Here is a 24145-nt window from a genome sequence, read left to right as displayed (position 1 = left end):
GCACCAACTCCGACAACGTCGCATAGTTGGGAAGTAACATTTTTAACAAAACTGTTCAGCAACACGCTTCAAAACCTAATACTTATGAACATGACGAATGGGGAGAGAATTGTGCAGCCCAAAGTGTCTTAACGGTGAAAAAGAGTATTATTTTCTTTCCCAAATTTTGCAATATTTTTCTTGCGACTACTAATGCTCCTCAGTGGCGTGATGTAGGTACCAAAAGCAGTTCCGCAGCACTAGGGATAGATCCCACTCTCGGTTCTGCTGATCTAGGGGCGCTATCCACGGGGCTGCTGAGCAAGTAACACTTTCACAGGATTCAAAGCCAGCCAGTGGGAGAACGGAGACTGGTCACGTGGGGTGCGCAGGTTGGACAGCAGAGCGCTCTCTTGTCTACCAGCCCTCCCATTGAGGGCGAAATGCTTTCTTCCACTATGTACGGTTCCCTTCGCGTTTGTGGCGGACGACAGACCAGATGCACCCCTTAGAATAGGAGAAGGAGAATAAATCTCCATTTTTAGGCAACTCTCTTTTTCATTCCATATGATAGAGTGAACAGGATCAGTCCTGGATGCCCACTTACGCTCAATCACTCATCCTGACATGTACACCATGAACAGCTGCAAATGGCCTCCAAGTAACTGAGCCGCACGGTTTAAGGCGCCACTTCACGAATCGCGCAGCCCTCCCGCCGGAGGTTCGAGGCCTCCCTTGAGCATGGGTGTCTGTGTGTGTTGCCCTTTGTGTAAGTTAGTTTAAGTAGTGTGTAAGTCTAGGGACCGATGACCTCAGCAGTTTGGTCCCTTAGAAATTCACATACACACAAGTAGACGAGCATAACAATTTCCAGTCCGCAGCTCCTGGTCGTGCGGTAGCGTTCTCGCTTCCCACGCCCGGGTTCCCGGTTTCGATTCCCGGCGGGGTCAGGGATTTTCTCTGCCTCGTGATGACTGGGTGTTGTGTGATGTCCTTAGGTTAGCTAGGTTTAAGTAGTTCTAAGTTCTAGGGGACTGATGACCATAGATGTTAAGTCTCATAGTGCTCAGAGCCAACAATTACCAGTCAATGATCGGTTCTGTTGGACTATGTAAACACCCTCATCATCGTGCAGCCACCACCAGCTTGCACAGTGCACTGTTGACAACTTGGATCCATGTCATCGTTGGGTCTGTGGCACACTCGAACCCTACCGTCAGCTCTTACCTATTTAAATCGGGACTCATCTGACCAGGCCACGTTTTACAGTTGTCTAGGGTCGAATTGATATGGTCACAGGCCCAGGACAGGCGCTGCAGGTGATGTTTTGCTGTTAGTAAAGGCACTCACGTCGATCGTCTGCTGCTGTAGTTCATTAATCCCCAATTTCGCCGCAATGTCTAGCGGACATGTTCGTCGTACACCCCACATTAACGTTTGTGTTTATTTCACACGGTGTCGCTTGTCTGTTAACACTGACAACTAAAAACAAACGACAATGTTCTCGGTCGTTAATTGCAGGCCGTCGGCTACTGCATTATCAAAGCCAAAGTGTCAAGAGTGTGTCGAGAATATCACATTTCAGACATTAGCATTCTCTATTGATTTCCGATATGGAATGCCCCATTCCGCTTTCAAAGTCTCATCGTGCGGTCATAATCAGGTCGGAAACCTTTTCACATGAATCACCTGAGTACAAATGACAGGCACACCCAATGCACTGGCCTTTCATACGTTGTGTACTGCAGACACCTGTGTATGTGCATATCGCTGTCCCATGACTTCTGTGATCTGTGTACAGCATAGTGTGATGCTGTGGTGACTATGTAGCTGCAAGGAGGGATTTCCTGGAATAGCACCAAAGCTGCCAGAAAGCTTAGCGCCTATCGCCAGTATCAAGTGCTCTCACTTCAACGAGACTGTGTCATCATCATCATAATCAGCAGTGTTCTGCCAAAAGGCAGGTTTTCACATGGTAGTTCTCCAGGCCGTTCGGTCTTCTGCCATCCTCTTCAGGTCTGCATAATTTCCTGTTCCCTTTAAGTCACCTATCATCTTGTATCTCCTTCTTCCTCAGTCTTCTCCCACAAACCAATCCTTCCAAAGCATCTGCTAGCAAGCACCCCCTTCTCAATGAATGTCCCAACCAGTTCTTTTTCCTTTCTCTTACAACCTTCAGCAGACATCTTCTCTCACCAACCCTTTCCAGTACTCTTTCTTTACCCACTCTTTCCATCCAGCTTATTCTCTCCATTCTCCTCCACATCTCAAATGCTTCTAACCTTTTTCCATCCACTCGTCTCAGCGTTCATGTTTCTGCCCCATATACTGCCACGCTCCAGACTAAACATTTGCCAAGCCTTTTCCTTAGACCTTTATCTAATTTGCCACATAAGAGTCTCCTCTTTCTGTTGAATGCCTCCTTCGCTATGGCAATTTGAGTTTTCACCTCCTGGTGACATCTCAAGTCTTCAGTTATTGTGCTTCCAAAATATTTAAATGCACTTACTTGGCTGATGGTAGATCGTCCTATTTTGATATTGGACAGTCTCCGTCTTGTACTGATGACCATACTCTTTCTTTTTGCTGTGTTTATTTGCACCCCATATTCCACACAAGCTCCATTCATATCTTTTAGCATGTTATTCACTGTCCGCTCACTTTCTGCCACTAATACCATGTCGTCAGCAAATCTTATACATTCTATTCTCTTTCCACCAATACATATCCCTCTTTTCCCATCTAAGCCTTTCGCAATAATCTCTTCAAGGTATGCATTAAACAACAGTGGGAAAGGCAACAACCTTGTGTAACACCTCGTCCAATGCTGCTTCCTCCTGATATTTCATTTCCAATCCTTATCCTTACTTTCTGGTGTAAATATAGGTTCTGTATCAGTCGTCTCTCTTTCCAATCTACTCCTTTCCTCTTCAAAATATCCATCAGCTTGTTCCACTGAACTCTGTGAAAAGCCTCTCTACATCTATAAAAACAGGAAAGATTTCTCCACCTTTTTCCATATATCTTTCCCCTATAGTTCTTAACATGCCAATAGCATCTCTTGTTCGTTTCCCTCTTCTAAATCCGAACTGCTCCTCTGCAATCCCTCTATCCAGCTTGCCATATAACCTTCTATTCAACACTCTCAGCAAGACTTCAGCTGCACGAGAAATTAGACTGATGGTCCGATGCTCTTCACATTTTTTAGTGTTTCTTTTTTTATCTATTCTTATCATAACTGTTGCAAGGAAGTCCTCAGGCCATTCCCCTTTGTCATATATATCGTTACAGAGGCAGACTATTTCTTTTCTTGCCTTGTTTCCCAGACTCTTGAACAGTTCTGCAATCAAATCATCAATTCCACATGCCTTCTTCCTATTCTTCGTCTCCTTCAGCGCCTTTTCTACTTCTGTTTCCAAGAGACTGGGTAAAGGGCGTTGAAATTTATGTCAGCGCATTGGCTCTGTGACTAGGGTCCAGGAACTTAACACCACCACACGTCCTTGCTGACCATATAGTAGTGGAGAACACTTTTTTCTGCCATCAAGATTCAAACAGGAAACGTACCTGTAGAATTTTGTATGCCGCTAGACACAAACGCAAAACCTCTCAACGAGCATGGTTGATGATTTCCAGTGCACAGTTCCCAGACTGCAGTATAAACGACTGTGGAACACGTTCACAAACGGTAAAAAGCGGGAGATAGAGAGAAGTTCTAAGACAATAAATTCCAGAACACATTCCAAGTGCGGTGTAGGCAATATACAAGTAGTTCCAGTTTCATCCAGATCGAAATTCGAATCCAAAGCGAGATAATCAACACAACATAATAGCAGCATGTTATGGAAAGCATATCACTCGTTATGCTCATTACGATTCTGGAAGCATGTGGACTGTTCCATATGCGACGATACGATGTCTGAGGTAATACAGAGCAAGAGACTTTCGGGTTTTATTTCTATGTAATGTTGTTGTTATCGATCCTACCGGACAATACAAATTCCAGTGAAAATGAGGTGACAAACATAAGCCGCGTGAGATGCTTCAGAATAAGATGAAGAATAAATCAGTTTTGTGTGTACGCTTTCAAGGTCTCGAATTTTAGAAATTTTGGTATTTTCCTGAAGCGTATGTTACTCAGATGACATCCAGTTACTATACTTCGTTCACCATAAGTATATACTTGATTTAAACAAAGACAAGCGCGATGAGCGGTCAGGAGCCGTATGTCCCGTACACTGGTGTTGTTCCGCTCTTGAAAGTAGGTCCAATTTATGTATTGGATATCTTATTACTACGCCGGCCGCGGTGGTCTCGCGGTTCTAGGCGCTCAGTCCGGAAACGCGCAACTGCTACGGTCGCAGGTTCGAATCCTGCCTCGGGCATGGATGTGTGTGATGTCCTTAGGTTAGTTAGGTTTAACTAGTTCTAAGTTCTAGGGGACTAATGACCTCAGCAGTTGAGTCCCATAGTGCTCAGAGCCATTTGAACCAATCTTATTACTACGTCACTGTAAACGAACTTTTGAGACATTATGCTGTATTAACAGCCACCAAAGTTGTTCTTAATCGTACTTCAGCTACATAATTTTTATTTCAAACAACGTGTATAGTCACAGCCTCCGTAAGCGCTACTTGTGCTCTGACTGTCTCGCTATTCATATGTACCGGCACTGTAAAAATGGATGACACTGCTTCCTGCTTCGTGGTGAAACACGTACGCGGTACACCGTTAACGGCGAGAAACAAGTTGTTCTTAAATATTTTTTAACAAGTTTACAGAAAATAATCAGATCTGAGGTGTTTCAAGAAACACTATGTAATATTGAATTTGTAATATTGTATTTGAACTATGTGCGTGGCGTGATCGGTAGCGTTACAGAGGGATTATCGTACATGTTGTGGGACGACTGTTCGAATCTCGCTGGGGTCTATAAGTTCTCTTTTCGCTTTGAATACCTAGATCATTTAAATATGAAATTCGTCAAATATATGTTAATTAACTCGTACTTAACCATCATTTTTCAATAAAAATGCACGTCTTCTAGATTATAATTACATATTGCACGTAAAATTCTGGTTTTCTTTTCAAATGTAAGTTCTTCCGTATCGATATTTTATAACAGGCTGTTAAAGATTGCTGAAGTTAGAAAACATCACGCAATCAGTTTTTTTGGAGATAAATGAAAAGTCAAATGCTCTTTATTAAATATGCCCATTGTTTTGCAGGACAGATGTGGTCTCCATGAATCAGAGTGATAAGCATTGTAGAAACACGGCGTCGAGCACACTGTAGAAATGTTGCATTTTTATAGTTGTCACCGCACCACTGCAATCGAATTCGAATAGAGATGATAAAGAGCCAAGTTAAGGGATTTGTCGCGAGAAGACGTTTAAGCTGCCAAACGTACTGGAACCAATCCACGTAGCTTTGTGACACGTTGCTGCAGAACGATGGCGAAATGCACAACACGTCGTTGAAAGAGGAGGAGGAAATGTGGACTTTTTGGTGTTCTTGTGATTCTGTTGCTGATCGCCTCGGTATCAACGTAGCAGTACTGAAATGTATTTCTCGGAGTCCGGCAGGGAAGGAGTTCAGAGATTGCCAGACGACTGACTGTAATACCTCCAGTAGCCTCAGTATTTAACTACACGGGAAATCAGCTGTGTGCTGTTACGTCACGCACAGCTCATGCAGAAAAATCAGCCTTGTTAAAGTCAGAAATTTTCATCACTCTTGTTGTTAATTATAATACTATTTTAACTAAGATCGAGCATATTTTATGTTTTCTGTGAGGTGATCTAAGAAGCCTATCGCCTGAGTTTTGATGTATATAGTTTCCTTCTGTTTAAAAATTAATTGACCTTCAAAGCTATATTGTTCTTTGCTCGTCTCTTTTCACGTCTTTACTGCAACTGTTCACATCACTGCAGGTTGGTTGGATCACTTGCATGGCCAATGCTGTCCACGTTAAATGTGCCGTGTAGGATGTTGTCCCGTATCATTGCTGAGACAACGTATGCGTAACGCACAGGATAAAACGTATCCTCGTTATCGTACTTGACTGCTCTCGAGACAGCTTAGGCCAGTATTACACTATCAAATTTCTTTGTCAAAGATTTGATCAAAGATGTGATCAAATATTAGTAAAATATTTGACAAAGATCTTTGACGTGGCGCTAAAAAGGGATATTACACTGTCATCATATTTTTCGTCAAAGTTCAAGATGGCTGACAACAACAATTTGTTATTAACCGCAGCAGTTGCGTGAACCACAATTGCACTGTGAGCACATGTGGAAGAGAAGCGGGGGAAAAAAAGGAAACGCACCTGGGTGAAGCCGTGGATCTTACGACGACACGATAAAAGCATTCAAAAAAACTTGTTACGTGAGCGTATAGTGGAGGGCGTCAAGTCGTACATCAATTACTTAAGAATGGATGAGCATACATTTCTGTGTGTGCTCAGTGAAGAGTATCACAAAACACAATACTCACTTAAGAACTGCTATATCTGCAGAAGACAGGCTCACTCTAACACTCCGATTTCTTGCTACAGGAGAGAGTTAGATTTGGTCACGTGTCCAATCTCCGAAAAATGGTTCAAATGGCTCTGAGCACTATTTGACTTAACATCTGAGGCCATCAGTCCCCTAGACTTAGACCTACTTAAATCTAACTAACCTAAGGACATCACACACATCTATGCCCGAGGCAAGATTCGAACCTGCGACCGTAGCGATCGCGCGGTTCCAGACTGCAGCGCCTAGAACGGCTCGGCCACTCCGGCCGGTGCTTCATACATCTCTACCAATTTTGTGGTTGTCGGTACAAACCAATTTATCGGAAATGATTTTATAAACACTACAGATGACAGAACCCTGCAGCGATGCTAGCGCTCCAGGGGTAACATGTCACATTGCAGTGAACAGAAGACAAGCGACTTCTTTGATCAAATCTACAGCGAAGCTCTAGATTTGATCAAATATTTGACGACATTTGACAAAGTTCCCTATTACACCATCAAATTTCTTTGACAAAGATATTGGAGAAAGAAATTTGATAGTGTAATAGCGGCCTTATCTTCCGCTCCATGTGAAACGAAATCCAATGAAGGTACAGCAAACGGGAAAGAATAAATCATGTAATGTTTACATGAGGTTTATTCTTATGATGAACGCAGTATAGTCCAGGATCGAAGTGCTTCTCTACCGACAACACTTTTTACTTTATTGAGTTTTGATTCCCCCCGAAGGGGGCGGGCAGCAGCTTAGTCCCCAGCAACACATTACTCTCTCCTCTTTTATACCGGCAAGTCCGCCGCCTCACTCGACATCTAGTGGTCAATTACGCATTACATAGGGGTAGCCGACAGAACTGATCGGATAGTTTGTGCCTAAAATAGAAAAATAAGTGAAATATGAAAGTGAAAAAAACTTATCAGAGTGAGAAAATATTATGACCACAGGGTAAACATCAGCAGTGAGGAAACAAATCAGCATAAAAGAACTTATCAATATTTGTGTCTGTAAAGAATGTTTCTTTTCTGTTTCTATTCTGCTGGCGCACATCCTTCGACTAGTATCAATCGACTAGTGTATATACTATCACTAGTTCGCTGGCTGCTACTCTGCTTCCAAAATTGGACTAGTAGGAGCTATACTCTATTCAGCATAAGAATAAACGTGATGTAAACATTACGCCATGTATTCTTCCGCGTGTGACTGAATCTCATTGGATTTCGTTTCACGTGGAGCGGAAGCGAAGCTGTGACCAGTACAGTGAAGTACGATCATAAGGATAGGGTTTATGCTGTGTTACACGTACAAACACAGCGATAATGGGGAACAACAGCTTTACCCTGTAAATAGGCTGTTAAAGTTTTTATGTTGGTAACGCCACGTAGCACTCTGTATGAAAATCACTGACTGTCGTGTGTGCAGTCTGTCGCTGGTTGGCATTGTTGGAATATTCATTATTGTAGTGTTGGGAAGTTGGATGTGAACAGTGCGTATCGTTGTGCAGTTGGAGGTGAGCCGCCAGCAGTGGTGGATGTCGAGAGAGAGATGGCGGTGTTTTGAGAGCGGATGGCTTCAAATGGCTCTGAGCACTATGGGACTTAACATCTAAGGTCATCAGTCCCCTAGAGCTTAGAACTACTTAAACCTAACTAATCTAAGGACATCACACACATCCATGCCCGAGACAGGATTCGAACCTGCGACCGTAGCGATCTCGCGGTTCGGGACTGAAGCGCCTAGAACCGCTCGGCCACTTCGGCCGGCTACCAGCACAGTCATTTATAATTTTTCCAAAGGGGACGTTTCAACCTGCGCCTTTAACCTGGACACCACTGGCCAGCCAGCTGGTCCAACTAGCCTGCAATGGTGTGAGCATTTGCGGTTCAGACGTAAAAAAGAGGCGAGCAGAGAAACAATATTTCTTTGAATGTCGTTTGAATTTAAAAAGAATGAAATAATATTTGGCAAAACTCCAGAACTACCGCACGCTTCTTAGACGAGCATACGGAAAGCATAAAATGCTCTCGTTCTCAGGTGACAGTGTTCTAATTACAAACAAGAGTAATTAAAATTCCTAACTTAAACTCGGGGTAATATTTCTGAGCGAGTTGTGTGTGATGCAAAAGCGTACTGCAGGGATTTCACCGTGCTGTTGAATACTGAAGCCACCGAAGGTATTAATTACAGTCAGTCGTCAGGTAATGTCTTAGCTCCTTCCTTATCCCAATCTGAGAAATACGTTTCAGTTATGGAACCGTTATATGCTACGTTGATAACGAGTCTATCAACAACAGAATCCACGAAGCCAACCAGGCGCCACATTTTCCCCTTTTATGAGGTGCTGTTCTATATCCCGCCAGGCATTCGGCAGTGTCACGTGAAAAAGCTGCATGCGTTAGTTCCACTAGTCTGGCAACTTAACAGCCTTGTTATTTCTCGGGCCAAATCCCTTCTCCAGATGAGTTTTGTTGGGTTAATGTTGTAATTATACAGTGGCATATGAAGAAATGCAGCATTTGTATGGTGTGCTCGATGCTGTGAAAATGATTCTTTTCCATCCAGAATGAGATTTTCACTCTGCAGCGGAGTGTGCGCTGATATGAAACTTCCTGGCAGATTAAAACCGTGTGACCGACCGAGACTCGAACTCGGGACCTTTGCCTTTCGCGGGCAAGTGCTCTACCAACTGAGCTACCGAAGCACGACTCACGCCCGGTACTCACAGCTTTACTTCTGCCAGTACCTCGTCTCCTACCTTCCAAACTTTACAGAAGCTCTCCTGCGAACCTTGCAGAACTAGCACTCCTGAAAGAAAGGATACAGCGGAGACATGGCTTAGCCACAGCCTGGGGGATGTTTCCAGAATGAGATTTTCACTCTGCAGCGGAGTGTGCGCTGATATGAAACTTCCTGGCAGATTAAAACTGTGTGCCCGACCGAGACTCGAACTCGGGACCTTTGCCTTTCGCGGGCAAGTGCTCTACCAACTGAGCTACCGAAGCACGACTCATGCCCGGTACTCACAGCTTTACTTCTGCCAGTACCTCGTCTCCTACCTTCCTTTCTTTCAGGAGTGCTAGTTCTGCAAGGTTCGCAGGAGAGCTTCTGTAAAGTTTGGAAGGTAGGAGACGAGGTACTGGCAGAAGTAAAGCTGTGAGTACCGGACGTGAGTCGTGCTTCGGTAGCTCAGTTGGTAGAGCACTTGCCCGCGAAAGGCAAAGGTCCCGAGTTCGAGTCTCGGTCGGGCACACAGTTTTAATCTGCCAGGAAGTTTCATATCAGCGCACACTCCGCTGCAGAGTGAAAATCTCATTCTGGAAACATCCCCCAGGCTGTGGCTAAGCCATGTCTCCGCTGTATCCTTTCTTTCAGGAGTGCTAGTTCTGCAAGGTTCGCAGGAGAGCTTCTGTAAAGTTTGGAAGGTAGGAGACGAGGTACTGGCAGAAGTAAAGCTGTGAGTACCGGGCGTGAGTCGTGCTTCGGTAGCTCAGTTGGTAGAGCACTTGCCCGTGAAAGGCAAAGGTCCCGAGTTCGAGTCTCGGTCGGGCACACAGTTTTAATCTGCCAGGAAGTTTCATTCTTTTCCATGTTTCAAGTAGGAGTAATCAGCTGAATTGCAGGCCTATATCACTAACCTCGATTCGCACTAGGGTTTTGGAACATATACTGTATTCGCACATTATGAAGTACCTCGAAGAAAACGATTTATTGACGCATAGTCAGCACGGATTCAGAAAATATCGTTCTTGTGAAACAACTAGCTCTTTATACTCATGAAGTAATAAGTGCTATTGACAGGGCATGTCAAATTGATTCCATATTTTTAAATTTCCAGAAGGCCGTCGACACCGTTCCTCACAAGAGTCTTATAACTAAACTGCGTGCCTACGGAGTATCGCCTCAGTTGTGCGACTGGATTCGTGATTTTATGTCAGAAAGGTCACAGTTCGTAGTAACAGACGGAAAGTCATCGAGTAAAACAGAAGTGATATCCGGCGTTCCCCAAGAAAGTGTTATAGGCCCTCTATTGTTCCTGATCTATATTAACGACATAGGAGACAATCTGAGTAGCCATCTTAGATTATTTGCAGATGATGCTGTCATTTACCGTCTTGTAAAGTCATCAGATGATCAAAACGACTTGCAAAATGATTTAGATAAGATATCTGTAGTATGGTGCGGAAAGTGGCAATTGACCCTGAATAAAGAATAGTGTAAAGTTATTCACATGAGTACTAAAAGAAATCAGCTAAATTTCAATTGCGTGATAAGTCACACAAATATGAAGGCTGTAAATTCAGATAAATACTTAGGGATTACAACTACAAATAACCTAAGTCGGAACGATCACACAGATAATATAGTGGGTAGAACAAACCAAAGACTGCGATTCATTGGCAGAACACTTAGAAGGTGCAACAGGTCTACTGAAGAGACTGCTTACACCACACTTGTCCGCCCAATTCTGGAGTATTGCTGAGCGGTGTGGGATCCGCATCAGGTAGGACTGACGGATGATATCGAAAAAGTACAAAGAAGGGCAACTCGTTTTGTATTATCGCGAAATAAGGGAGATAGTGTCACTGACATGATATGTGAATTGGACTGGCAATCATTAAAACAAAGGCGTTTTTCGTTGCGACGGGATCTTCTCATGAAATTTCAATCACCAGTTTTCTCCTCCTACTGCGAAAACATTGTTGCCACTCACCTACATAGAATAAAGAATTAAGTTTTTCATTTTTGCCTTCAAAAATGATACTTATGTTTTCTTAATTTAAGTAACCTCTATTAACAGCCTTTCATAAAGTATTTATAATTAAGAATTTATATTTGAAATGAAAACAGGAATTTCGAGTGCAGTATGTAATCAAGAACAAGAAGACGTCCATCATTCATAAAAACTGATGAATTTTACAACTGTGAGATGTAGATATTTCAAAGAAAAACAATTACTCAAATAAAACTTGAACCAGCGAACCAGGAACTGCAGTAAATTAAAAATCTACGACACTACCGATACCGCTATACAAACAATGTAATTGGTTGTCTCAACTATATGCAATACAGTCCCTCGAAAAACTTCAAAGCTGATTATCTCTGTGAATTCATGGAAAACAAAAAGAACAACCTATTTATCGACGCTTTTTAACCGTGTTCTACTGCAGAACAGTAAGCAGCGTCAGCCATTTTTATACTGCGTATTAATAGCGCGACAATCAGACGACAACAGTGCACAGACAGTGACTGTACACGATTTTTTAAATGAACGCTACATAGCTGAAACGTGATTGAGAAATACGTCGATGATTGGTAATACGTTTGAATATCTTATTCTTTTAACTTAGTAATGACGTATCCCATGCATAAGTAGGACCTACTTCCAAGAGTGCAACAACACCAGTGTACGTGTGATAAGACTGGCCTCCGACCAATCAACGCGTTTGTGATTGTTTACATCAGGTTTATTCTTATGGTGAACAGAGTATACCCCCCTATGTTTTACTTATGTTTATCCGTGTAGTTCGTCATGCCTTTGAGACTTCTCCCGTGTATGTGCGCGTTTATCGTCAGTTTATTCTGCCTTCTAGACTACTACTGTGTATGCGCGCGCCTGCTTGTCTTGACTCTTTTCGGTGCATCATCGTCACTATCGCTGTCTCCATCTCGCCGCAGTCTTGTCGCAGTTTCACAGTTGCCGTGGCTGCCGATGTTGCTACCCCTGCCGTCACCTTCGCCGCCGACTTCGTCAGCCATACATCAACTAGTAACTTCAACGCCACCAGACATTCTCCAATCAAGACTAATGTTTATACAAGCCCCTCCCATCACCTGCTATCTTCACCTGAAAGTCTTCCACCTTTCATCAGGCCTATCCCATCTCTCAGTCCTCACCTCTCCAGACATGCCTACCCAGCGGCACCCTCTTCTGATCCAGCACGAGGACCAGCATCATCAAGTACAGCGCCAACACCAGAACTGTCACCACCATACATCACCATAGACTCAGCCAGATCGTTTCTGCAATAGGTTCCTGGACTGTGGCACCCCTTTCCAAACAATCCCATCACCTGTTACCTTCAGTTGTGCCCACCACATCTTCCTTACATACGAACATACAAAAGACCGCCAAATGTCTCAGCCCTGACACTACCCCTACCCCTGATAAAAAAAGAGCATCTAAACTAACGGAAAGCCCAGACTTCACGGGCCGTCACATCAAACCATCCGCCACTAAGTCCACAGAACTTCATACCTTCCTCCTGTCCTGAATTCAACTTCCTAAAATTCAGAACCCTCTTCCTTAAACCCAGAAAATATATCCCTTACACACCCATTACTTAGATAATCCCTAGAAATGACTGGGTCCTCATGAATCCCCTGATCAAAGTTTCAGACCAAACTCCTCCAGATGATCCCTGTGCCATTTTTGGTCCCTATGCAAACCTTTCATCGTTTCCCATAAACTCCAGGACCAAGCAACCACAACCTTCACACCATCCACCAACCACCATCATCAGACGGATCGACGTGGACACTATGATGGAGGAGTCACAACTCAACTGCCACTACATCTGTTTTTATATCTTCTTTTGTGGCGCTAATTTTCCACTCATTTGTGTATATATTTTAATTAGTCACTGAACCAAGCTTTTACATTTTACTTATGGAATTGAGGATCTGTCTTTCAGTTGTACAAACTGTTTCTCTTGTCAACCACCACATCCAACCTTTATACTATGTCTTTCAAAATTTCCCTCTTATGTGGCAGAAGAACGGCAAATGTATTTGCCGACAGCCAACGCCTTGCTGATATGGGGTGGGGAAGTGAAATTACAATAAAGAAAAAAAAAATATTCTGTTGACAGATGTAAGCTGTAGTCCAAAATTTCTAGGATGCAAATGAGAAGGAAAGGACTTTTACCAAAGTGAACCGATCATGACTACAAGAAAATAAGTCGTTAATTTAACTTGTTAAACACAATATGATTTATTTAATTATGAAGAAACAGTGTAACAGTTTATTAATGCCATATATAAGTTACAACATTTTGGCTCTGTTTCTATATCCTGTATTTGTATACAGCAGCTCTCACATAGCTAAGGTAATTCTTCGTGATTTACTCTACATACATATCGATAAAAGAGTATCATACTAAACTAAGGTGACACCACTCTTTTGAATAGGCATATAGTAGTCCGCTTTAAAAATTATTTTGCTTGTAACGGGAAGTAAGCCAGCACTTTCCATTGACACTGAGTGTCGCATGAAAGATGTTACGAGCAGTGTTTGTTTGGACTGACTCCAACCACATATGCATAGGTATGTACACCTATGAAACTTTTGTCGTGGTTGTATCATACGAAATACCACGTACAAAATTTTTAAACTTCACTTGTACAAATCGCAGAACTCAAAACAGTATTTTGAATTGTATAGCCAGCCGTTCAAACGAAAACTGTACTTCAAATAACAACAATAACAATGTAGTCATACACACAGACTTTTTCCCACTTGTAACATTACACAAATGAGATTTAAAAGTTTTATACGTTGTATTTCATACGACACAAACACGACATAGATTTCACAAATGTGTGTGAATGTATATATTCCAACATTCCACTTGAGACATTCAAGCTCATGCTCAGTGAATTAGTAGGCAAATAAACTTCTGTATAACAGAAGATTACACGTCCTCAGTTCGTTTTCAGTTTCTTGGATTTAAACAATTTGTGGATTAGAAAGCTAGCAATGTGGTAGAGAGCTATACAAAAGGCCATTACAACAGCCAGCACGAAGGCAACGACATCTAGCAGCAGGTATTGGTACCAGGCCAAGTCTCTTCCACCACTACGCAGATGTGGGGCTCCATTGTGGCGAAGTACATACTCGATCCACTTCACAGCTTTAGGCAGGCTCTCTTCCTTATGCTCACGGTATACGGCTGACAAGCGCTTCATGTTCTCGCTGAATCTGTAGAAAGAAAGAAAGAAGGTTGATGACAATGCACTTCTGCAGTGCCTGAAAGCGGTAACAGGTCATACTTCAGTGCGCAACAGTGACTAGAAGAATCAAGATAGCTAATTTTTGGTAAGTCGCATGGAGACTTAATGTTAAATATTCGCACTGCAAGTCTGGTCGTTGCAGGGGAAGTAAATATGAAAACGAAGATAAGTGGGAGGAATTTGGGAGCAGAAGGTATTTGTGATTGGAACATGGCTCACTTTACGATCAAAAACTTGTGTAACAGAAGATGGACACCCAATGAAGACGTAATTAGATTTTACAGTGAGTTCCTCCCATCAACAACGCATTGATGGTGACAGTTTTCTAGAAACTGAGGAGCAAATAATATTTTTAAAAGCAAGACAAATAACTAAGTCTAAAATGTGCATCCATTTTATTTAAACATCTATAAAAATAATATTGACTGGCAGTGCTCATAATAATTCAAGGAGGTGATGGACATTTCCAGACACCTCAGTACGATATGAGGTAATATAGAGCAAAAGAGTTTTCGGCTTTCATTTCTATGTAATTCTGGTATTATCAAGCCTACTGAACAATATAAATTCCAGGGAAAATGAGGTGACATCATCAAACATAACACTTGTAATATGGTTCATAATAAGGTACAGAATATATCGGTATCTTGAGTAAGCTAAAGTGTAGATACAGATCACACAGAAACGTGTTCGAGTAACTGGAGATTATCCGAGACGCTTGATGTCTCTTAAGAAAAATCACCCTCATGAGTGACACGGAAGCCCTCCTGTTACCCAATCCACCAATCTGCAATTATCGGAAGGGTAGCTAACTGGTTAGAAAATCTATGACACTGTGTTGTTTCTCAGTTTTAACCGAAAACGTTGGGGATACTGTGGTATACAAATTCCATCTGGTCATGCCACTAGCCAGTATAGATCCTGTATTATTTGTTGAGTTCTGAAGTTGTAGGCAGACTGTCCTTCCAAGTCACCTCTCTTCTACAGTAAAGGGATAGAGAGAATGGTTCACTAGTCTTAACAATGCAGTAACTCTGATTGTCCACACTGCGATTAGAATATGTAAAGGCATCGAGCCTGTTAGTTTCACTTCAGTTCCTGTACATTAAGACTACTGAAGATTTAAAAGTGTGCAGTAACGTCGTTTCTAAACAAAAATTACCCATACGTCAGAGTCATAAATCGTACAGTATAGAACGGCATCGTCCAAACTCCTGTTCGTGCTACCCATTTCAGTGGAGCATTTTTGTATAAATAATAAAATATCTATTAACTTATGAATCTAGTAACAACTGATTCATTCACACATAGTATTTTGTACCTTTTATCCTTAATAATCGTTCGAATACCGTCCGAAATCGTGTCTTTTGTGACGTCCCACAATTTGAGCTCTATGCCAACACCAGCGTCGACCATTTTCGCTACATTATGTTGCTGGTCGCCGAAGATGGGAATCCCCAGTAGAGGAACTCCGTGATAGGCTGCCTCGTTAAAGCTCTGCAGACCGCCCTGAGTGATGAACACACGGACATTGGGATGTGCTGGAAAGAAAAAAACAAAAAAGTTTATAAAAGTTGCACAAACAATCAAACTTTTCTAACTTGCTCAAAAATTCCTATATGTATACATGTATCAATAATATGTAAGACAGAACAGTGTACATAGCGGACCAGTATCATTCCCACTCTTCGCTGCCCTTTCCAACTCCATTAGTGAATGGCGCAAGAGAACTACAGTAGTTAAACCTTTGTACAACGCTGAATGCATGCAATATCACTACGCTAGGTATTGGTAGAAGCAAGGACGTTCGGTACTTTTTGAATCGTCTTATGGCAAGTGCCCTCGTAGAATCTGTTGAAAGTGTTAAGCTACGTTAGCCGTATTTGGGCACTAAAATGAATCAATGCTTTCCGAGATAAACACGTGTTTATAGGAAGGACCGCGCGACGCTTGGTTGCGGATTGCAGCACAGTAGTGCACTGGCGCTCCGTCTTGAGGGTTCGTAAAAATCGCGTCAGTGAGCCGTGCCTCCTGTTATACAGCGTAATCTACAGCCGCACACGAAAAGTGGCTACTGTTCGTCGCATAGGTGTGAACGCGCCCTAATAGACCGACCATTATCCATGAGGAACATGTGTCCCAGAAGCGCATTACATCGGATATGGGCACAGACTACGAGAAACGAATGCATAACCGTTGTCAAATATAGATTACCCCAGGTTGTCAATCATTTCCACTGCGCTATCCCACGGAACCTCCTATGCTCTTTTTAGTGCTCTGACGACTGTATCTCTCTTCCTGCATTTAACTGCTGAGACGTCTGTGTGTTAGCAGTACCGTAAGTTTCTCCAGCCAGTGAACGATTGGACAGAGGACTGGGAAGTCCATAGCTAACTTCATTGGTGCAAAGGCGCTCTGCTATGGCTCTGATGGGTTCTCGGACGCTACTAAACCCAAAAAATTGATGGCTTGGCACCTCAGACTATCCCTGCGTGCACCCATTGCCCCAGCCTATTACTGTATGTCACGGGGTGTACATTTTAAATCTAGTCACCAGAGAGCCGCTTGCAACGTCTAAGTGTGGCAAACTAAGTTGCTACCTCGCCAGTGTCTTGCAGCGACTCCAATAATTAGACGTTCCGTTCAGGTTCAGTTTACATCAACAGGAAACGAAGGAATCAACACTGTTATCGTGGAAAGATCTTCATCGGAATGGTTATGATGACATAGTGGTAAGTTCCTATGGGACCAAACTGCTGTGGTAATCGGTCCCTAGGCTTGCGCACTACTTAATCTAACTTAATGAAAGTAACGCTAAGGACAACACACACATCCATGCCTGAGGGAGGAATCGAACCTCCGACGGGGGGAGCAGCGCGAACCGTGGCAAGGCGCCCTACACCGCGTGGCTAACCAATATGGTGACATCTGGATTTTGATGGAAGTCATGGCTTGCACATTGGTGGTCAGATATTCTACGGATCAGATGACCAAATATAGCTGATGATTCTTTTTTCCATTATAGGCACGCGAGCCAGTTATTTCCAAAAATAGAGCCATACACCCAGACAGTAGTAACCCATTGCGAACAATAGAGAAGGGAGTTTCTGCTGCCTAGATCTGCAGGAAGTTCCCATATGATTCTTGCAAAATCGATTAATTTTCAGGAAATGAGACAGACAAATGCTGGAAAGAGATATACAAAATAAGTTTGGTACTTGCGATGTTGGTGACGTACCCAATATGGCCTGCTGAGGCAGCCACTTTGAGACTTTGACGTTGGGCGGCAGGTCGTCCATGTCGGCCTCCCACTTCCACAGCACCCTCTGTGGGATTTTTCTGAAACCCTCGAGAAATGCCAGTCTTTTATCTTCAGGCATCGAACTGCCCATGACAGTGGAACCCATACTGAAGTATACGGCGCCGTGTTCTGCTCCATCCAGCCACTCTTGTAGGTCCTGATCGTGAAAGCAAACACTGAGTTGTAAGCACCTGTAATAGCTGGTCTTCAAGTTCATCAAGGGAATTTCAAGGCAGATGTGCCGTAAACCGTAACTAAACGTACGTCCGCATCACTCTTTCCCATATGCAAATACAATCATGCAAATATACCACTCCACTAGTAACCAATTGTAAAGAACAAATGAAAAAGAAACATTCACTGTAACAGTCCAGATTCCTCCACGAAATGGAAATGTGGCATTGGTATAGTAATAGTGTAGTCTCTACTTTGGCTATGCACATAACAAAAGATTAGGGCCTAACATCCAGTAAACCATCAGGCCACGCGATACGCAGAACAAACTCTGATTTGATATGGGTCAGAAAGGATGTTGGCAGTTTCTTTTTCAGGGCAACCCTCCTAGCATTCACTTTGACGATTCACATCATATCACATCACTTCCAAATCTGGATGGCTGGATAAGGCGCTGAACTATGTTCGCCCTGAATAGAGTCCGAGTGTCTTTACCACTCCGTTGCCTCGCTATGACCCATAAAGTCTCTGTCATGTCTCAATTTAGTCGTGAGCAAAGCTTAGTGTCCTGTCACTGTTTGGAAAGGAATGACAAAAAGTGGTCATTTGGACCATTTCGAGAGGGTAAAATCCTTGTATCTGATTAGGTACAGACTTCAGACTCCACAGCGTTCGCTGTATCACCAAGTGTCTTATCACGGCCTTTAGAGATGGCTTGTAGGCACAGGAAATGTTCATCATAAGTCGGTAGAATGTCGGAGAGAGTAACACAACTCAACCGTCATCTACATCTGGGTTGAGGTAAACAACGAAGTCCAACGACGAATGTAGGACGTACAGCTGTCTCAGGTGTTTCAGTTTCCCAGGAAACTATGCGCCAGAAGTTCAGAGCAGCTGATCAGTGTGCCAGGTGTCCAGTAGTGCGTGTTCTGCATGCCCAAGTACAGGAACTTAAACTTTTGTGTTCTGCCTCGTCAAAGAGGTCCACAGCACGAGCGTCTAGGGAAGGGATTCCAGTGGTGGTTTCCCGTTGCCTTCCACTGACGATGATATGATAATGAGGACAACACAACACCCACTCCCTGAGCGGAGAAAATCTCCGACCCAGCCGGGAATCGAACTTGAGCCCCTTCGTGTGACAGACCGCCGCGCTAACCATTCAGCTATCGGGGCGGACAAGTACAGGAAAGGTCCCATTTATTATGGAGTACGCTTAGGTGAAGCTGTATGCTTGTTTTAGTTGAGCCCGACTTCAGTTTTCAGAATAGTTATCGGCATAAGTTGTCGATATAATAACAAGAAAAGACTGAAAATGAGTCTGTTTGGTGGTGATGGGATCCAGTGGTTAGGGAGGCACCATATCAGATGAACTTAGAGGGGCTCATGGTGGTCAGAGTGGGCTGAGAGGTACTGACAAAGTAATGTAACGGCGTCCATATTTTCTGATGTCGTAAAGGTCCAAGCCTCCCTGTTTGATACCGATAGCGCCTATCTGGATGGAGCTGCTCCAGTGGGTGAAGTCCTTGTAAAATTCGTCAGAGAGGTCACCTAATATGAATCCTGCAGAGGAAGCCTCGGAGTGGAAATTTAGTCCTTAACCTGTCTCTGAGGACCATTCAAGGACCTGTACACAGTCCTTGTTGAGAATTGTAATGGACTACCAATAGAGCTCTTGAAACTCCCCGTACAAAGCATGAGACACCTGCTATCATGCACATGTGATCATAGTATGCATATTCCTAATGAACAATTTTCTTTTCTCGAAAGTGATTTTACCAGCTACTGAGCGGGGTGGTGCTGTGGTTAAGACAGTGGACTCCCATTCTCGTTGATGGAGATTCAAATTAGCGTCAAGATGCTGTGAGTTTCATAAATCGCTTTACGCTATTACCAGGATGTTTACTTCCAAAAGTACACTGCCGACATCCTTTCCCTCCCCTCCACAATTCGAGCTCGCGTTCATTCCATCTTTAACAAGCTCGACGTCGACTGTACATTAGATACTCACCTTCCTACCTTCCGTCTTCTTTATAGTTTCGTTATCGAATTTTGTTATGTATCTTGTTTCGAGGTTTTCCATAACTACATGTCCTGGAGAAAGTTGTACCTTGTTGTTCTGCATTTCGATACACTTTTGAGGAATTCATTTGTTGATGGTGTTATGTTTTTGGGTATGTATGTAATGTTATTATGGTAGTCTTTTAAAATTACACACTGCACTTCAAAATTAGTGATAATTTTGTTATTTTTATAAGTCAGGTGGTGTCAAAGTGATTTGTACTAATGTAACGACAGAAGAAAGCGTAGTTACCTTAGGAAGAGGTGCTGGGTTTGGTTCCACATGTAGTCCAGTCAGTTCTATCATGTGCGGCAGGTACGGTCGAGGGTAGTTTATACTGAAATGGTTATTCATAAGCATCAAACTGAAATTTTTTTCAGTTTCATAAACTGATGGAACGTCAGGCCCGAAATATTTCCTCTTGATTTCTTCTTGGTGCGGCATCATTACGTAGAAGTAGCGATAGTTCGTGTAGAGCCATACCCATGTCATGTAAAGCCTCTCCCAGAATGACATGTGGTGTGAAAAGGGCACCATAAAGCTTGGAATGTAAGCGGGATTGCTGGGGTTTCCATCGGTCCAGAGGCTGGGTACGCCTGCGTTTATGCTGATGTACCCGACGAGAGGCGGGGAGCCCACTTTATGAACCAAACCGTAGAAGCACGGCGACAGCAATCGTTCCAAAATTACCAGGTCGAATTTTGGAGGTGACCTGCAACAAATTTGCGTGTTGAGTGCTGTTGCTACCTGAAGTCGTTCAAGAAATACTGCATTAATCTAAATGGTACAATATGTGGCTTACGGCAAACAGCAAGCCGGCCGGAGTGGCCGTGCGGTTCTAGGCGCTACAGTCTGGAGCCGAGCGACCGCTACGGTCGCAAGTTCGAATCCTGCCTTGGGTATGGATGTGTGTGATATCCTTAGTTAGTTAGGTTTAATTAGGTCTAAGTTCTAGGCGCCTGATGACCTCAGTAGTTAAGTCGCATAGTGCTCAGAGCCATTTGAACCATTTTGAACAAACAGCAGAACGTCCATGACAGAAGACAAATAATGACTGGGACTTCATTGCTGCCTGGAGATTGTACAGAAAGATATGGGGCGCTGTTTTTTAAGTAAGTGCCGTTTCGAAATTTAAAAAAGGCGAGCTAAGATATCACAATTTTTTTTTTACATGAAAGCATATACCTTTATCTACTTTTCTACATAATTTCCGTCAATACTGAGGCACTTGTCTTAGCGTTGAACCAGTTTTTGAATACCCGCCTCATAGAAGTCTGCCGCCTCACTTGTTAACCACTGCATCACCATTGTTTTGACTTCGTCATCGTCTTGAAGACGCTGACCGCCCAGGTGTTTCTTCAAGTGCGGGAACAAATCGTAGTCAATGGGCGCAAGATCGGGGCTGTACGGAGGATGATCTAGAGTTTCCCATCGGAAAGATGTAATGAGATCTTTGGAATGATTCACCACATGCGGACGGGGATTGTCTTGCAGCAAAACGATGCCCTCGCTCTACTTCCATGAACTGTTGCTTTGATTCTGGTGTGACGTAGGCCACTCATATTTCATCGCCCGTAACAATTTGGCTAAAGAAATCATCACCGTCGTTGTGGTACCGCTCAAGGAAAGTCAATGCACTGTCTAAACGAGCTTCGGTAATTCAAGTGCTCGGTCACAATGCCATACAAAACACTACGAGAAACATTAGGAAAGTCATCCCGCAAGGAGGAAATCGTAAAGCGTCTGTTTTCTCTCACCTTATTGTCCACTTCCTGCACCAAATTTTCATTAATGACCGAAGGACGCCCACTCCGTTGTTCATCATGCACATTTGTGCGGCCGTCTTTATATGCTCTCACCTACTTTCTTACCATTTCATCACTCAATGTTTTCTCCTTAAACTGCACAGATCTCATGATGAATATCGATCGCTTTTAGGCCTTTAGCACTAAGAAATCTTATAACAGCCCGTACTTCGCAGTCGCCGGGACTCAACGACTATCGGAGGCATCTTAAACACTCATTACACAACGTAAACAAGGAAGAGTCAGACTGTAATGGCGTCAGTGCGTAGATTAAGGTACAGGTTTTGATGTAAACATAAAATTGAGATATCTTAGCACGCCTTTTTTTTTATTTCAAAACAGTAGTCACTTTAAAACCACGCCTAGTACTTCATAAATACGTGGAGACTGGACGGATTAAATGAATAACATGTTATCCATTTCTAATGCTTGTTTTCTAACTCTCCCGTAACGCACTGATGGTTTCTGTGATGTCCACAACACCCCCCCCCCCTCCCCCCCCCCCCCCCCCGCGCGCGCTAATTTTACAGGGGTCTTACATTTCAGATAAGTATGATAGATGGCTTTTATTTCATTCATTGGTCGACTAGGGATCTTGTTTAAAGCCCACACTTTTGCTATGACATCTCGTTCAGCTGTTACAAAAGACTGGAATTTACGTGTTGTGGTAGTATAATTATCTTGTGGAGAACGGATAATATGGTTGAGTGTACACTAGTAAAAATTAAACGGGATTTCGTAGCTGTACAGGAGTCAGAAGGTTTGTCTTCGTTTCTTGCCCTTGTAACACGAGAGTGGAAGGAGCTGCGGGGCTGCACGTTTTGGTTTGAGCGCGTGGCCGCTAGTTCGTGTATGCTCGTTCGTGGTATCAGTTCAAGGAGGTAGGCAGCAGCTGACCCATTTGCTAGTGTCAGACTTCCCATCGTCTGGAAGTGGCGTCACGAAAGTTGCTACCGCGATCCACGAGAAAGACAGGCATCACAACGAATGTTGCTCGTCCGCCAACATTTCGGGAAAGCTCGGCTCCGTACAGGGCCCACGAGAAATCAATATTTAATTGATAAGGTATCCACAAAAAGGTCTTGACAGTTGTGTGCTACCGAGAGCTAGTATGCATTTAAACGCGCAGTCAAGAATTCTTAAACTCGTCTGAAATAGTTACTGGCTCCCCATCGGAGATGGCTGTTGGCACTCTTAAGACCTGCTGTTTCACGTGCAGTGACGTAACGCGCCACCGCTTTCTCGTACGTCTCGAGTCGCCACCATTCTGACCCCCACCGACGCGCAAGTCGCCGAGGTGGCGTCAAATCGAAAGACTTGTAGTGGGCAAAAGGTCTACCCGACCGGAGGCCCTAGTCACACGACAAAGACAGTCGTCGCATTACACATTCGTTCACGTGGACCGTAAACCACTAAACGTACAGCACAGCTCGATACATCAAATTTGAAAGCTGAAGGAGACAGTTATTCTGATGAACAGATAGTCTTTGAAAGTGAAGTATTTAACTACAGGAATCTGCAACGGCTTTTGCACTAACTGATCGGCCTACCATATGAAAGCGCTCATCGACACAAAACGAATGAGCTACGTACATGTTTGTTTAAATATTTAATTAGGTAATGGGAGGTATCTGAATTGAATCATTTATTAAAGTGAGCATAACTAACATATAAAACAGATACACGAATATCACTGTAGCATTTGTTAGAAAACGAAGTACACATGATAAACAACATTTACATTGTGAGTTTTCAGTGATTAATAGCCTGCAGCAGTCCTATAAATGGTTCAAATGCCTCTGAGCACTATGGGACTTAACTGCAGAGGTCATCAGTCCCCTATAACTTAGAACTACCTAAACCTAACGAACCTAAGGACGTCACACACATCCATGCCCTAGGCAGGATTCGAACCTGCGACTGTAGCGTCTAGAAGCGCTCGGCCACCCCGGCCGGCAGCAGTCCTATACTGACTGATCCAAGCCCTCTTACTTCATCCTCCGATAGAAAGAACACCACCACGTCATCTGCATACGGGTGGCAGATGAAACAATGCCCCCCCCCTTATTGTTATCTTTGTCAAACGGCTCCTCAAACCGTGTAACTGGCTCAAGGGCGGTGGCGAAAAGGAGCATCGATAGCGGATATCCTTGGCGGACCGAGCGCAAGGTAGTAATAGGGCCCACCACACGGCCATTGACCAGTACTCGCGACGTGGCACCTCGGGGAGCCGCAAGACGACGTGTATAAATCTGTGGTGGAAGGCCATCCGTCGGAGTACGTTTCCTAGTAAGTC

At 43.5% G+C, this 24145-nt stretch overlaps 1 protein-coding gene and 1 non-coding gene across 3 annotated transcripts in view; one reads left to right on the top strand and one right to left on the bottom strand.

The window, feature by feature from the left end:
• Positions 1-24145, bottom strand: part of LOC126473534 (UDP-glucosyltransferase 2-like) — a 234940-nt gene that overhangs the window by 173639 nt on the left and 37156 nt on the right. The window contains exons 4-7 of one of the 2 annotated variants that reach the window (XM_050100647.1): positions 20297-20756; positions 17749-17968; positions 15832-16051; positions 14191-14478 (exon numbers count right to left, since the gene is read on the bottom strand). In XM_050100647.1, the coding sequence (XP_049956604.1) occupies positions 14202-14478; positions 15832-16051; positions 17749-17968; positions 20297-20756 (1177 nt within the window). In that variant the 3' untranslated portion in view covers positions 14191-14201. Of the gene's footprint in view, positions 1-13466; positions 14479-15831; positions 16052-17748; positions 17969-20296; positions 20757-24145 lie in introns of those variants that run through there. The other variant, XM_050100646.1, reaches the window with a different exon arrangement.
• On the top strand, positions 9976-10050 carry Trnas-uga (transfer RNA serine (anticodon UGA)). Its single transcript has one exon. It is a non-coding gene; the product is annotated as a tRNA-Ser (tRNA).

Source organism: Schistocerca serialis, chromosome 4 (assembly GCF_023864345.2).
Source record: "Schistocerca serialis cubense isolate TAMUIC-IGC-003099 chromosome 4, iqSchSeri2.2, whole genome shotgun sequence".
NCBI classification, from domain to species: domain Eukaryota; kingdom Metazoa; phylum Arthropoda; class Insecta; order Orthoptera; family Acrididae; genus Schistocerca; species Schistocerca serialis.
The sequence above is the reverse complement of the archived record's forward strand: the minus strand, read 5'-3'. Positions and strand labels throughout refer to the sequence as shown.